The 17,009-nt window shown below is 32.4% G+C and overlaps 1 protein-coding gene across 1 annotated transcript; it reads left to right on the forward strand.

Annotated features, from left to right (window-relative positions):
* The first annotated feature begins 1,356 nt into the window (after positions 1-1,356).
* Positions 1,357-16,750, forward strand: LOC143227129 (uncharacterized). Its single transcript, XM_076458638.1, has 5 exons — positions 1,357-1,482; positions 12,305-12,367; positions 12,552-12,713; positions 14,159-14,267; positions 14,392-16,750. The coding sequence occupies exons 3-5, from the start codon at positions 12,623-12,625 to the stop codon at positions 14,711-14,713; spliced, it is 522 nt and encodes a 173-aa protein (XP_076314753.1). The 5' UTR covers positions 1,357-1,482; positions 12,305-12,367; positions 12,552-12,622; the 3' UTR covers positions 14,714-16,750.
* Positions 16,751-17,009: the final 259 nt, after the last annotated feature.

The following is a 17,009-nucleotide window of genomic DNA, read 5'->3' on the forward strand; positions in this document are numbered from 1 at the left end:
TAACACTCATATCACTGTAAGTCACATTTTACTTTCCTGCCATCGTTACGACTCTCAAAAATGACACTATTTTCAACATGTTCTGTCCCAGGGTTTGTCTGTAACATTGGACAGTGTTATTGGTGATAGTGACACTGTCCATCTTGATAAAGTTTTTAGTTTTTTAATGGCCATTGATCTTTTTAACCTCATTTAAGTGTTTGATATTTATTCATTACACCCTTTTTATTGTGGTTCCCTTTTCAGAGTCTCAATCTCTCTAGTTCAATTTGACATTGTAAAATGGCCAGAACACTAAATAACTCGATACCAGGACTGGAAAGGCCAACTTCAGGTGACTAACGCTGGTGTTTGATCTACCCGTTAGTCGTCCTGGCGAGTTGTTATTACACTTTTGCTGCATGTCATTTAACACTTTTATTACTTTACTTTTAGTACTGGCCATAATGACACATAACCCGGAACCAGGACTGAAAATGCCAACTTCAGGTGACTGACGGTGGTTCTTGTACTTACCTGTTGGTCCTCCTGGCAGGTTGTGGTTATTACCATTATGCTACAGAAAGTCCTTTACAACTTCTCTTACTGTAGTTTCTCTCCTAACGTTGTAGACTAGATGTCAACATTAGTTTTATACTTTTTCTGTTTTTCAATGATGTTTTGTTTTACCTTCATTCCCTTTTATGTATTTTACTACATTTAATTTATTTTTACCTTTTTACTGGACGTTTGGCGCAGATAGCCTAGCTGCTTTGTGCCATAAAACACTAAATCAATCAATCATCATCACCACCTTCAGACTTTACCTTACATAATTTTTATGCTTTTGTAAAGTATCTTCATGAGTAAACCCATTTTTGTGTTGTAGACGTGAAATAATTATTTTGTTTTATATACTACATTTGCACAACTCAAAAGGCTTAGCAGATTGTAACATATGAATACAAATTTATATAGAGAGAATATCATTGTTTTCTATGATTATTTATTGTTCTGTGTTTTAAGACAAGTGATTGAAATTTAAAGATGTATTTGTAAATAATAATCATTATATAAATATACATGTGTAATGTAGTACAACTGAAATGTGATTGTATTCTACAAAATACTGGTCCTCTAGAACAGAACAAATGGAAAACAGTTGCACTTATTAAAGGCCAGTTTTATACTATTTTTTATGAGCTGTGGTTACATGTGACTAAATGATTTGTGTATTAAAATTTGTTGCATTGTTAAATAATCAACTTTTTGTATTATCTTACTTTAGAAGTTTAAATTTGTTGAATGCCTGCAAGTATAATTAACTAAAGTACATTACATTTGTTACATTGACTTACTGTATCATATTTATTTCAGTTTCTATGACTCAACAATAAAAGCTAGAGTAGAAAAGTTTACTTACCACACAGTTTGTCATTAAGGCTTGTTTGACTGTGTTTGTGTCATCAGTAGCAGTAGTGCAAGACATACTCAAGTTGAGGGGTTAGTATGAGCTGATACTTTGTGTTTAGTATGTAGTGGGACTAGGAAGCTTTCATTGTGACTTAACACTATGATATATATATGTTTTCTCAGGTTCATCTTGTATAAAAATGCTTTCTCCTACTCTAGCAATAATGACTCCTATTTCTTATAATTTGTAGCTTGGTATTTCAATAACTTCTCTCTTGAAGATTGTTAATATCCAACTAAGTCTCAGTGGTACTGATAGTATCACAATTTTCAGTTTTCAGAAGAGCCAGTGACTCTGTGTTTTGTTGCCTTCTATGCAACTGGATGATTACTGTTACTTTCATCTGATTACTGGAGTTAATCTTGTGTAAGTCATTGTAAAATAAACGTAGACACCTGAGCATCAAGAACGTTTTATGTTAAAGATCAAAAGTCACCATTCATAGCTGAGAACATGGATAAAGAATTACTAAAGTCTCGGAAATAACCTGATTCTGAAGAGACTGTTTCTGCAATTCCAATAATGTAGTTGGATTATTTTCTGAACAATTTGCACTAAAATCTTTGAAACTCAAATTTGTATTGCTTCTGTTCACTTTCAAAGGGAATGTTTTTCTTATTTTGTTTTATGTTGCTACAGTTAGTTTCTACGAAGAATAATAATTTTTGTTTTGTCTTACTACTGTTAGCTTCATTGAGAGAGTTTTTGTTTTGTGTTACTACAGTTCCGAAGAGGAGCGAGTGTTTTATATTTATAATTATTACAGTTAGTTTCTAAGAGGATAATTTTTTTTGTGTTACTACAGTTACTTTCCAAGAGAGACAAGTTTGTTTTTTTCATTTTTTATTACTACATTTATTTTCTAAGAGAAACAAGTATTTTTTTTGTTTTACTACAGTTAGTTTCCAAGAAGGAGAAGTTTTTTTTATGACTACATTTAGTTTATAAGAGAAACAAGTATTTTTGTTTTACTACAGTTAGTTTCCAAGAAGGACAAGTTTTTTTATGACTACATTTAGTTTATAAGAGAAACAAGTTTTTTTTTTTATTGGGTTACTAGTTTTTTTCGAAGAGGGATAAGCGGAAAAAAGTTAGCACGTAAGAAGTGTGAAGCCAGCCAAAAAAAAAAAAAAAAAAGAGAGCAAGCTAACTTAAGTGAAATGTAACTATATGAACTCGGAATTAATTTTCTTGTCATAGACCTGAACCGTTGATAAAATATTCAGTTCCAGACCAGACAAAAGACTGTATATTGTTCGCGAGTTTCTAAAATATTTTGTATATAAATACTTATTTATAACAACTATTGATAATAACCGTTATTATACATTGTATTGTTGTTCAAGTGTTAAATATATTTGTGGTAAGAAAGAAAATTGTGTGTATCATTTTTGTTCGCAAATATAAATTTGAAATACGTAAATACCTCGCACAGTGCGGTTAATGCGTTGGAAAAATAATTACCGTATTGATTGAATCAGCACTGAACGGGGAATAGTTTCAATATATTATATAATGATACGTAGCTATCATAAGGAATTCCTTTATGGTAGACATATTTAAGCCTGATTAGTTAGGAAATATAATAGCACAAATAGTTATGAGGTGAAACAAAAGCGAAATTAGTTGATAAACTTTATTTTGAAAACTTAAAACAATGAAAATTTTATTTTGAGAAAATAAAAACTAAAAATTTACTGATTAAAGAAAAATCTAACTAATCTAAGTTTCACCATTTTCTTTTTAACCGCGGAGTTCTCGGCTACATCGAATGACATTTTTTAACGCTCGTCTGGCATTAATGCAGTGCTCTATGTCTGGATCATGATTCATAATTAAGTCTGAAGCAGTTTCCATTGCTCTAAACATTTTGTCAAGTTTATGTAAGGGAAATTATTTGTCCCGCTCTTCACTTGCACCTTCGTTACACTGGACTTTTCTTCTTCCTGATATGCCCGATCTTGGTATAAATTAAGGAGCGTATCATTGTCGAGAGCTTGAGAATGTGTGTAAGTGCACTTTCGAACATTAGCCACCACCAAAGACTCGAATCCAAGACTGTGTCCAATTTTGACGACGTCTTCAGAAACATCCCTAATTTCGGACTCAAAGCCGCAGGAATCGCTTGCACAATTAGGCAGAACGTGCTTCCATATTGCTCTCATATTACTCTCGAATCGTTGATATTCTCGATAGCACTTCTGATGATGTAATTTTTTCAGAATTTAGTCGAAGATAGTGCAGCTTCTGCAGTTGTAGCCTTTATTGCTTGAGAAAAAGTTCGCTTCAAATAATAAGCTTTAAACGTCACAATGACACCTTGATTCATTAATTGCAGTACAGATGTTGTATTGGGTGGAAGAAGATGAATTTTGACATTTTCATTAAAGTCACAAAGTCCCGTTGGATGGCTTTAAAGTCGAATTTGTTTTCTGTTGCAGTAATGTTCAACTGCAGGACAAAAATAACTATTTAACCAGTCTTCAAACAAAGGTTTCGTGACCCATGTGTTTTTATTTGATCGCCAACCAACTGGGAGAGACTTCTTTGCACAGCTAATAAGTGTTCGGGGGGTTTCCGCACGATACAGAAGCACAGGTTTTAATTTAAAGTCGCCAGATCTATTTCCGCCTAACAAGTGTCAAACGATCTTTTAACGCTTGTAACGTGGCCGAATTTTTTTTCATTTTCTGATAGGAAAGTTCTAGAAGGCATATTTTTCCCAAAATAAACCCGTTTCATCAACATTAATATTTGGTTATCTTTGTACCGAACTTTTTAATAATTTCTCAAAATTCATTAGGAAATTTTTCAGCAGCATCTTTGTCTACACTTGAACTTTCGCCTGCAATACGAATATTATGCATATCAGAGTGTTTTTTTAAAACGAAAAAAACCAATCACGGTTTGCCGAAAATGTTTCATTAGTTCCCCATTTTCCATCGTTCTCTTTTAAGGCGTTTAAAAGACTAGTAGCTTTCGTTTGAATTTCCATTTGACTTAAAGGAATTCGCTTCTGATTGCAATCTTCTAATTATATTGATAGCAGAGTTCCATATTCACCATTAGAGAGCTCCTTTTCTTCACGATTGTTTTCGAGGCAAAACAGTTGATAGCCATTCAATACTGTTTTTTACTGGTTCCTTTATTTTACAGTCTTACAGATGATTCATTTATTCCTTTGTCTCGTGCGAGTTACGTTTCTTTGGCTCGGTATCATCACACATTCTTTTTCTCACGCATAATAAAAGGATCTCTGTAAAAAGTATATACCCGTCCTTAACATGAAAAAACTGAACTGCCGCTGACAGCAAGTGATGCTCAGATTTATACTGTACAGCATATAAATGTGCATGCGCATTGTATAGGCTTGCAGAAAGATCTAGAATAAGCTAATGACACAAATTCGTAGACATCTTTTCAAATATATTTATTAAAATTTCAACCATAATAAAAAGGGCCCAAAGACTTATACGTAAAGCCCCACTATAGTGAATCCCATACTGTTAAGCTGCACTGTGGACCTTCTTTAATATCCAAGAACACATTTCAAAGACGAAGAGAAACATGTAACAAGATATTTATGAAATTGAACATTTTCACAGTAACACAAATTACATTTAAAAAAGAATTTCATTCATGTACTACCTTGTAATTGATTTACACGTTAGCTTTACATGCTATTCTTCTCAGTTTAACTGAGAAATGAACAACTTAAAAATCTAGAAGCAAATGTATCTTAACGTCAAATTAAGAGATATGTTTGTTTGTTTTTGAATCTCGCGTAAAGCTACACGAGGGCTATCTGTGTTAGCCGTTCCTAATTTAGCAATGTAAAATTAAAGGGAAGGCACCTATTCATCACCACCTACCGCCAACTTGTGGGTTACTTTTTCACCAACGAATAGTGTGATCGGCCGTCACATTATAACGCGGATTTGAACCCGCAACTTTCGGATGATGAGTCAAGTGTCTTAACCACCTGGCCATGCTGGGCCTGAGGGGAAAGTAGCATTTGTAATTCACATTATATTTATTATAAATCTTAGGCCTATTTGATCCAGGGTATTAACTTTATTGTAACAGCACAACAAAACTATGATAGTATTTTGCCTAGCAACCATGATACAGCGTAATGAACATATTACCGTTTTTTAGGACGAAAGATCTATTGAAGTCTTGGCGCGGCATGGCCAAGTGTGTTAAGGCGTTCGACTCGTAACCCGAGGGTCGCGGGTTCGAATTCCGGTCGCACCAAACATGCTCGCCCTCCCAGCCGTGAGGGCGTTATAATGTTACGGTCAATCCACTATTCGTTGGTAAAAGAGTAGCACAAGAGTTGGCGGTGGGTGATGATGACAAGCTGCCTTCTCTCTAGTCTTACACTGCTAAATTAGGGACGACTGGCACAAATAGCCTTCAGGTAGCTTATTCCAAAAACATAAAACAAACATAGCTGTATCAAATATTCTATTCTTCAAAACTAATAAGATTTCAATAGTTTGTTTTTGAATTTCGCACAAAGCTACTCGAGGGCTATCTGTGCTAGCCATCCCTAATTTAGCAGTGTAAGACTAGAGGGAAGGCAGTTGGTCATCACCACCCACCGCCAACTCTTGGGCTACTCTTTTACCAACGAATAGTGGGATTGACCGTCACATTATAACGCCCCTCGGATTACGAGTCGCACGCCTTACGCGCTCGGCCATGCCAGGCCTGATACAGCTATATAACACCATGGAATGCAGTATTTGTTACATAAGTTATATATGTGAATATTCTTTAACTGATTTTTTAAATTTAAATATGGTTGCAATGTTTATACATTTATAACTACTCAATTATAATTTATATGTATCATGAGACATCTGTTAGCAGTCTTTGCAATCATTATTGTTGGTAAAACGTTTTCCACCAAACAATGTTACTTCAGTTGATGACGTCATTCAAACAAGAATACTTTGTGCGCATAATAACACTGATATTTCACTTAGAAACAATACAGAAAGTGACTTACAAAGCGTACAGTGCAGAGAGAATTCAATGGCTAATTACACTCAATTATTTTATATTTTTGGTAGTTTCCTGCTTGTTTCAGGTTTTAAATTAGTTTACGAAACTAAACGTGGTTCTACTCTAACATTAATTTGTTCAAACCAAGCTTATAAAAGAGGGAGAGAAGAACCAGTTATTTGGTACTCAAATCTCAATAAACTAGTTATTAATAGTGAGAGAACGCAAATAAAATACGGTGGCAAATTAGTGCTAACCGACGTGCAATTTGAAGACGCGGGAATTTACACATGCAAAAATCGTGAAGGTGATTACAAACATGATGTCAGAGGTAAATTCAAAGTTTTTTTTGTAGATCATATTTTCATTTATTAAACGATACTAATTTAACAGAAATAACATCCAAATCTGAATCGTCCATCTTGCTTTCAAATTTCTTTCAGCCATAACCTTTTCGTTTGATATTTCACCATGTGTATTGATTATAAAAATAATTGCCTGTTTATACGTAAGATTACACTATGTAACAAAATTTTTACCTTTTCTTTTTCCTGGGGACAAAATGTTATTTCCTAATTGTTTATGCCTAAAGTAAATGGAAAAGGCCTATTCTCTTCAAACTTTGCTTTTGTGACTTGGGAGCGTGTATAACGAAAACATGATGGGAGAATATATTTGGGGGCTGATACGTGAAAGGGATTTATATTACAGTCGCAAATCTCGAAAAAAGTACTTCTAAACATTTTTGTATAACTTTAGTATAAATACATGTAAATCTTGATTCATATGTTGTTTATTATGTAAATAATAAACGTCAGGCATTATGTAAATGTACCCGTTTCTACATGTGTATTGACTACAAAATTATTTATATTGCCCATGTATACGTAAGATTATGATGACAATAGTATCACGTTTAACTTAATTATTTCACAATAAAAATTTCACATTATGTGTTACTTTTTTGTAAACAACCAAGCCGGATGTTCATACAAAGAAAAAAGAAAATTAATTCTGCCATTAATTATCGTTTGTAAAGCATTTGAAATATAGTTTAATTGCCACTAAAAAATCGATAACCAATATTTTATCAATCTTACTGCATGCTTGTGATATTTATTTGTATTCATTGGTTAGAGCTATGGAATTCCTGATTTTTTCTCTTACAGTTTGTTTGTTTTGGAATTTCGCACAAAGCTACTCGAGGGCTATCTGTGCTAGCCGTCCCTAATTTAGCAGTCTAAGACTAGAGGGAAGATAGCTAGTCATCACCACCCACCGCCAACTCTTGGGCTACTGTTTTACCAACGAATAGTGGGATTGACCGTCACATTATACACCCCCACGGCTGGGAGGGCGAGCATGTTTGGTACGAAGGGGATGCGAACCCGCGACGCTCAGATTACGAGTCGCACGCCTTAACACGCTTGGCCATGCTGGGCCTGCTAAAGGAAAAAACACACAAACGTAAACAACTTAGCTCTACATTTATTTTTACATATACAAATTAGATATTTTCGTTCTTACCATAAACGGATGTTTCTTTAATAGCATAAAGTTTTGATGGAGAATGCAGACGCTAGTGAAACCTAATAATTATGTTTAACGTCACATTTGCTCGCAAATATTTCTGCCTCCTTTTTCTCAATTTGCTCATTACTGATTTGAAGACAGTGGTGTGCGAAAATCTCCTTTTCGGAGATTACTTTGATGCTGGAACCCGTTAGTAGGTCTCATTTATAGCGATCAAAAATATTTTTTCTTTATGCGTTGTAAAATATGTACAGGATGGGTAGAAAATGTTTAAGTTGGCGAAGCAATGATATTACACGATGATTTAATGTTTAAACTGGAATAAATGTGACTGAATAATTTCTTTGGTTGAAAGGAATTTTAATTAAAACTTCATGTTTTAAAACTGGTGTTTTCTTTTAATTTGATTCTCTTATAGTTGTGGTTCAATATTTTCAAATGACTTGCAAATACGTTGTTTTTTTCACATTCTTTATGAATAGATTTAAATCCAATTCGTATAAGTATGTGTTTAGTTTAAGTAGACTGCATATTTACAAAGAAAAATAGAAACAAAAACTCAGCTTATAAATGTGTAGTATAATCTACTGCACCATTTAATCATTCATTAAAAAACGTTACGATTATTGTCTTATAATCGAACTGATAAGCACCAGTTTTGGACTGACAACAGATAAAATCAGTTAACACTTAACATTAAATAACTATGTTCATGGAGTTATTGTTTTAATGAAATAGTCTCCCGATGGGACAGCGGTAAGTCTATGGATTTACAACGCTAAGATACGGAGTTCGATTGCCCTCGGTGGACACACTAAATAGCCCGATGTAGTTTTGCTATAAGAAAAACTATGTGTGCTTGATCATTCGAAAAGCTTTTCATTCTCTACAGTTAATTAGAAAGTTAAGTTCTTGTTTTCTACTCCAAGTAAGCTATCAAATCTATTAGACACAAGCGAAAGAAGATTACCTCATACTTACAGTTTAATGTCCCTGCATATAGTTGTCAGATTTTCATGTATTACACGTGGACTGATAATAATACAGATACAACATTTCCATACAATTTGTCTAAACATTTTCAAGGTATCTCTAATTGTAGCTGTATTAATGTCAGTTCGCATGTAATAAATGAAAATCTGATAACTATGTGTAGGGATCACAAACTCTAAATGTGAGGTAATCTTTCGCTTTTGTTTAATAGATTTGATAGCTGACTTAGAGTAGAAAGCAAGAACTTAACTTTCCATTTGCGGTCACATACAGTGTTTGTACTAACTTAGCTAACTCCGATCTACTGTTTTCCACTGTATAAGCTAACTAATGTCAATTATTCTGAATTTTGTCATTGAAAACTAACATCTCAGCTCTTGTTTTATTTTGTTTTTCTCTGATATGTATTGATATATTAGTGATACTTACCAATGATCTGAATACTTTTCTAATCATGGTTTTCAGTTGGTTGAGTCAAATAATTCATATTATTCGTGTGTTCACCTACAAAGTAAATAATTTCTTTATGGAATTTTCTCTGCTGATCAAACTGTTGTTACTGCACCAGATAGGAATTTTAAAACACTCCCATCTTCGTTAATTAAACTGTGTTTTTATGGATTTCGTTCATAAAACGATACGTTATCTTATATATCATTTAATTCTAATGAAAATTGAACTGTCTTATCTTCATATGATAGTTTTTAACAACCTTCGTGTAATTTCTTATTAATACTATCTGCATTACTCTTAGTACTCTCAGAATATTTTATAAATTATAAAACCTTGTAAATTAAAAGTATCATCTTCAAATTATAATACATCGAACAAGATTTATTTAAGTTTATTAATATAGATATAAAAGTGTTTCTTTATATTGGTTTAATGTGTGTTTGCTCTTGTATTACAAGGAATTATTTGGTTTATCGTCTAGTGATGTTGGATTCTTTGTTTAGTATTTAAATGTTACCTGTAGTATATTTGTTTGAGTTGCAGTGTTAAATTTAAAAACGTGAGATTCTATTTTTTTTGTGTTACATGAATGTTGTTTTGAGTTTTGGGCTTGTTTCTCCGACGTAAAATACGTGGAAGCTGCCATAAAGTATTTTATAAATGACATTAGTATTGTATTTGCTTTATATTTTTACAAGAATTTAAGTATTTTGTTTATTGTATTTGGGGTTATTGACTGGGTGAGTATCGTGTTGTTGACTGAGGTTTCTCATGGCATCGTTATCTCAAATCTCCTTCTTAATTGTTTTATAACCTAGAAATGTCGAATTATATATGAGTTCTGTAATAAAAAGTTTTAAATTACCCATTGTAGAATGTCTGCAAAGTTTATTAGCTTCAAGTGGATTCCTCAGAAATATAAATGCATGAAATAGATTATTACAATAATGTTAAAAGTACTTACAAGGAATTATTACTTTAGAAATAACATGAAATCAGTTTTTCTTAATTTTAATGAGAAGAAGTGTCGATGTTGAAGTGTGGTATAAGCAGGAATAAGTATTGGTAAACATATCGACATATAATTACTTTAAATGTTACCATCAATACTACACATTCTAAAGATAAACCCTACGACTCTTTGTTCGTCCATATACTGGTTCAACTAATCAGGACTCCAGTAATGGGTGATATTACCCAACTCCAAAGTGCAGATGTTGATATTCACAGCTAGAATATACTCTTGGAAGATGTATAAAGATGTATGTTAAAGATGCCCTGAAAAGAGCTATTTCAGGGCAGAGATTAAAACGAACGCGTAATCTTATCGGTACTCCTGTAATAAACATATAGTATTAATCAGAGGCTGCCACTGATGTTCATAGCAATAATACTTTATAGTTTATAGGGATTAGTAAGCCATACCAGAACAGTTTTGAATATGCAACCTGGCATATAATGTGACTCAATCTGATATAAAGTCACAGTAGAACAGAATTTATCAAAACAACTTTATGACATTGCTTAACATTTTGTAAATGGTATGATATAACCGAAAATTGGTTGTTTTGGGAAAGGTATGTAACAGACCTTTCCAATGTAAATTTTCATATACCCAAATCATGAAAATATATTCAAATGAGAATTTAAATTTTTCGAAACAAAGATATTTATTGTACTTAAGAGCATAGAAAAAATAATTTTGGTTCGCCAGAACAATTCAGAAAAAGACCTACAACAAGTCGTACGAACACAAATGTCAGGATAAAAAACGTTGAAGTGTTCCAGGCGACAGTACGTAAAAATATATCTGTCTTCTAACCGCTGAGTAATTAGATAGATATGCATGTTATTGTACACACACATATACCAGTCACGTCACTGATGTAGTATTTATAGATTTCTATATGATCAGAGACTAGATGGATTATGGTAAACCTGTAGAGAGAAGTGATGAGGCTCCAAAGTTATTTTGATATAATTAACTCAACTTGTGAATGTTGAAGCAAAATCTTATGAACTGTAAAGATACAAATCATATCTACGAAGTTTTTTAAGAACGTATTTTGAATAAACAATACTTTAAATTTACAGTGAAAGGTGTTAGATCGCAATATTATTTATCTTGATAAATCCACAAAAAATTAAGTATTTGCTTTTATATTAACTTCAAATGAAAAATTTTCTCGGAATGCATTTCATGCAACTTCTGCATTATAAGGATATTATTTGATATTTTGTTGTTTGCAAGACACAGTCATATACTGATGCATTTTACCAACGTATTATTCCCAAACGAACCTGTATTTTCATAACTCAATCCCACTATTCGTTGGTAAAAGAGTAGCCCAAGAGTTGGCGGTGGGTGGTGATGACTAGCTGCCTTCCCTCTAGTCTTACACTACTAAATTAGGGACGGCTAGCACAGATAGCCCTCGAGTAGCTTTGTGCGAAATTCAAAAACAAACAAACAATTTTCATAACTGATATTAACATAAACAGTGACAACATTTTTTAACTGTGACAAATAAGAATTTTACAAGGGAAACACCAACAGAAATCAAATGTACCAATAAAAATAAAGATCGTGTGTAATTTCATAAATTTCCAAGTTTGTGTGATTAGTTTCATTAGTTAACTCCATTAAGAAGTACATAAAGAAACAAAAGTCTACTGTTAAGAAACTGTTTTGACACGTTTTATTTTTCTCACTAAAGTAACATTAATGTTGTTATTTTACAGAGTGAGTCATAATTAATATTATAACTAGTGCGTCGTGCTCATTGTGAAAAACCTTAAAATTCCAACGGTGACACAAAACGTGCTAAAAAAATATTAACTCTCTGTTGTTTTCCCCAGTGTATGTTCCAGCCGAGAATCTCAACTGTACTCGAGGATACCGAAGAGATGTTGACAGGTGTTGTAAGTATATATGATACTCAATTACTTTAAACTGTTCACATTAAACACAAATAGATGAAAGGCTTTTAAAAATATGGAATTTCAGTTAAACAAATACGTTTTTTGATACTAAAGACATTGTTAGAACAATAAAAATTAACACTGGGTAAATAAATGTTTAGCTATGTTCGTTTAACGCTTTTAGATCCATGTCCTCCTGGTCACTATGACAATGGATCCCAAACTCACTGCCTGCCGTGTCCAGGAGGGACTTACATGACATCTTTTGCTGCTGACGCCTGTGTAGCTTGTCCTGAAGACGAAATTACTGATGAAGAAGGAGCTGATAATAAAGATCTTTGTAGAAGTAATGGAACAAATTGGTTTTAAAGTTTTCTTTTATTGTTTCCTTAACATTTTAAAAATGTTTATTTTTGTTCAAACAGGTTGTTATAATAAGACACTTCTTCATAACTTTCATGGTTTTTAATGCATTAAAAAGCTTTGCTTTTTATAGGAAATCCCACTACTCGTTTTTAAAGATGGACTGAAACATTTACGACAAATAGTATTGAATAGCTGTCTTACCTGTAGTATATCATTTCAAAATTAGGAACGACTAGCGCTGAAAGCCCTCATTCAGCTATCCGCGAAATTGATAAACAAACAAATATAACGGTGTATCAATAGCACATCTGGTCACATTATTACTAAAAAGACCTAAAGATATTTAACTAAAACAGTGTATGTCCCAAAACATAACTTAAACCTATGTTTAACATGTTTATTTTGTGTACATAATGTCGTTATTGTAATAAAATATAGTAATTTGTCCAAATGCAAATCAAATGTGTTAATATAAGATTATAATAACACTGGATTATCAAAACTTTAGCAGCGTCTCATGAGTTCTCAATAAAACTATTAGAAAGAATTGTTACCAAGTGAACGAAAAACGTGATGAGCAGTGACGTACGACGTTCAGTGTTTGTGGTCAAAATGGAATCGTTATTTATCTGGGAAATTTAGAGTAAAGAGAAATTTGTAAAAATTACTGTTTTTAATAGTCTTGTAAAGACGCAGAAACTACCATTCAGTGGATACGATTTGATAATGAAATATAATTATGTACCATAATAAGTGAAGAAGTTAATTATAAAACTTAAAACAATAAGTGAATACCGATTAAACAAACTGGCTTTATTAAGTAGTCAATGGAAAGACAGTTTGTTTAATTTGTGTTATATATTCTTACAATTTAAATGAATAGAAGTTGATTTAACTAACTGTGTTATACTGAGTTGTATAATGTGTCAATTATTGTAAAGAAAATATTGAGATTTTGCTTATATAGTCCAATCACGTGTGTTTGGAATGGAACCAGTAGGTTTCTTGATATATTGTCTAATAATGTAAATATGTTGGACAACTTAGCTGATTTCCCATTAGAAAACTATATAGTTGTTGTTATTACATAACTGTACTACTTGTCTACTGGTAAGGAGCTCAAATAATATAACAGGCGTCATTTTTCTTTGCTAATTATCTGTTTAGACTGTAAAGAAAAAATGTATATATACAATTGGCAAATTGTAAAGGTTGTTATCAATGTTTAATATGAAAATATATTATAAATGTAAGAAATATCATATTTATTCAATTGAAATTTTAATATGTTAATGAAGATTATTGTTGGACTTAAAGAATTATACACATTACTATTATTGTTAACTTACATTTGAAGTTTTCTTTCTGTTTTATGTAATCGGTAGAGTACGTAAACTGATTTTAAATACGACTCTCTGTCTTAAGATCGAACTGAAGTGGTTCCGAAGGCTACGCTTCCCTCGGCTTCAAAATCTACAGTTCCAAGATATGCTTGGTGGACAGCACTCATTTTGATATGTCTTATTGTTTTGTGGTAAGTTACGACTGTAATTTATAACTGTAACGCATTATCCATAGCTTATTTAATAATAATATGTATTTTAATGGTCTTGAAACACGTGATTCTTATTTATTTATTTTCTGTAATGATCGTGTAGCGTTCTTTGTTGTTTCTACAACTGGAAATATAAACCTCGGGAAGAACGGAATGTTTTGAAAAACCGTGTCGAACACAAACAGCCTGGTTCTGAAGAGATAACCACTGATGAATTAGATATGTTGGAGGCTATGCCACTGATCCCTGAATCTGAGAAGAAGGTCCCTACAAAGAACGTTAAGAAGACAAAAACTAATATACTAAGAAAGCAAAAAGTGACCAAACGAACAACCCTGGAGACGATATATGAAAACGACCTAGAAGAAAGGAATACTTTGGTTCGAAATTCAATTAAGTTCTTATTCATCTTACGTTATAATTAATATTTGGTACAAGTAAATTCACATTTTTACAGTTAAAAAAAAGATGCGTTCAGAAAAATCTATAATGTTCAGAATCGTTTGAATGCATGCAATTTTTTTCCCAAAATAGACCTATATATGTTCGATACCATTGAGGTCTAATAAGTTTATATGCTAGTTAAACTGATGAGTCACCTCTTCTTCAATCTTAGTACATGTTGGAAGACAATTACCATCCATTAAACTGAAGCCAGAACCAAACGTAACAGTATATAATAGTGTAAGAAGTACGCATTACCTTTACTAATGTTCATAGCACATTAATAACATCTGGAAAACATAAAGATCAGAATGCCCTTTCTTAATTTTTCATTCACATACATACTACCACTACTGATAATAAAAGCGAATTATTTTGTGTATTAGTGGCACCATAATATATCATTTCGGCTCATATTGCTCACTTTATTTCGTTTTTTAACTGTATGTACACTGAAATGACGTCATGTTGGAGCTTTGAACATCTGATTCAGATTTTATCAGGTTACACATCATCGGTATATAATGGTAACCTGCTTTAAATGTGGATTGGGACCTTCTTAGTCAAGTACCAGTGTATTTGTGCCATTTTGTTGCAAGTGGTTCTACTATATCTTGTTAATGACGCTTTGAGACATTTTGCATCAGTGTTTGTTTTTATAGTCAGCCAACTTTCATTGGTCTGAAAGACATTTTGTGAAATATCCAGTTCTCTTCTTTTGGACTTTACTAAGATTATTGATTTGTTTTAAAACACTATAAGGTGCTTGATTTATTCCAAAGTTGCAAAAACATAACACAATTTGAAAACTATATCTCTCTGTAACATGAAGTAAATAACCAGTCGTTTGTCGTTCAGATCACATAACTTTTCATGTTTAATTTATATAACAACAAACTGAGTAGAACACTTAACATTTAATTATAACCGTACTTTCATCTTGTCTGGTTATATAACAATAAATTGAGTAGAACACTTGACATTTAATTATAACCGTACTTTCATCTTGTCTAGACAATAATATAAACAATCTAGTTATCCTTTGTGAACGTGTAAAATATAAATGGAAAACAGTATTTAAACTATTGTCTACTGTATATCATTCTTTATTCACCACGTGAAACAATGTTTGAAATAGTTTTCCTCGTTTCCAGAAAACATTTATGAGATAACTGAAACCAGTTTCATAATTTATAATTTTTATAGAAACATTTATTTGGTTTTATGCATGTTATAGTAAAATTATTACTCAAATTTTGAGTGTTGCGCCACTAAACATAACTATATTCTACATCTTCAGAGAGGAACACCAGCGTCAAAAGAAAGAAAATCTTTCAAAGAATATATACAGCGACCTCTGTCTGATAAACATGTGAAAAATTATGATGAACTTATTATCGTTAAACCTAATAGTAAACAAGGACATCGACAAGGAAAACGTTGTTATTCTCATTGAAAATTCTGACAGCCAAGATACGTTTATCATTGGAAAAGCTCGGAAACCAACCTGATTTTTCTTCAAAATTGCGAAATAGAATTAATAAACGAATTTATAAAACCGTCATTGTTAATATGTTCTCTCTAGAGTTAAGAGAAATCAAGATGGCTTTTATCTCCACACTGTACAGTTACACGAATGGGATTGATACTGACAAAATTGCACAACATTTTTAAATTCACCATCATTGATATTATTGGTTTAGCAGAAACTTACATAGTAATTTACCTATTTACGTTTATGTACAAACAAATTAAATATAAACTTTGAAAACTTAAAGTTTTAACATTTTATCATAACTATTATTTAAATTTAAGAGACTGTGGCTTCAGTTCAACAATTCACAAGTGTTTTTTTCATGTTTTTTTATGATTTCCTTTTTTGCAGTATTTACTTATTACAATATATAATGTTAAAACTTGTGTAAAATATTAAATAAAAAGTAATGAAATGTTTGTATACGTATTTTTCGCCCATTTAAATGTAACAGCTATTATACATTAAATGCTCATTTCGGTAATAATTGTGTGTTTGTTTATATTGTTTGTAAAATAGCTCTAAGTATATTGACACTCACAATATACATCCAGCAATTCACAGTTGTTACACTAAGATTGGGCCTGGCATGGCCAAGCGCGTAAGGCGTGCGACTCGTAATCCGAGGGTCGCGGGTTCGCGCCCGCGTCGCGCTGAACATGCTCGCCCTCCCAGCCGTGGGGGTGTATAATGTGACGGTCAATCCCACTATTCGTTGGTAAAAGAGTAGCCCAAGAGTTGGC

This window comes from Tachypleus tridentatus, chromosome 9 (assembly GCF_004210375.1).
Source record: "Tachypleus tridentatus isolate NWPU-2018 chromosome 9, ASM421037v1, whole genome shotgun sequence".
In the NCBI taxonomy this organism is placed as follows: Eukaryota; Metazoa; Arthropoda; class Merostomata; order Xiphosura; family Limulidae; genus Tachypleus; species Tachypleus tridentatus.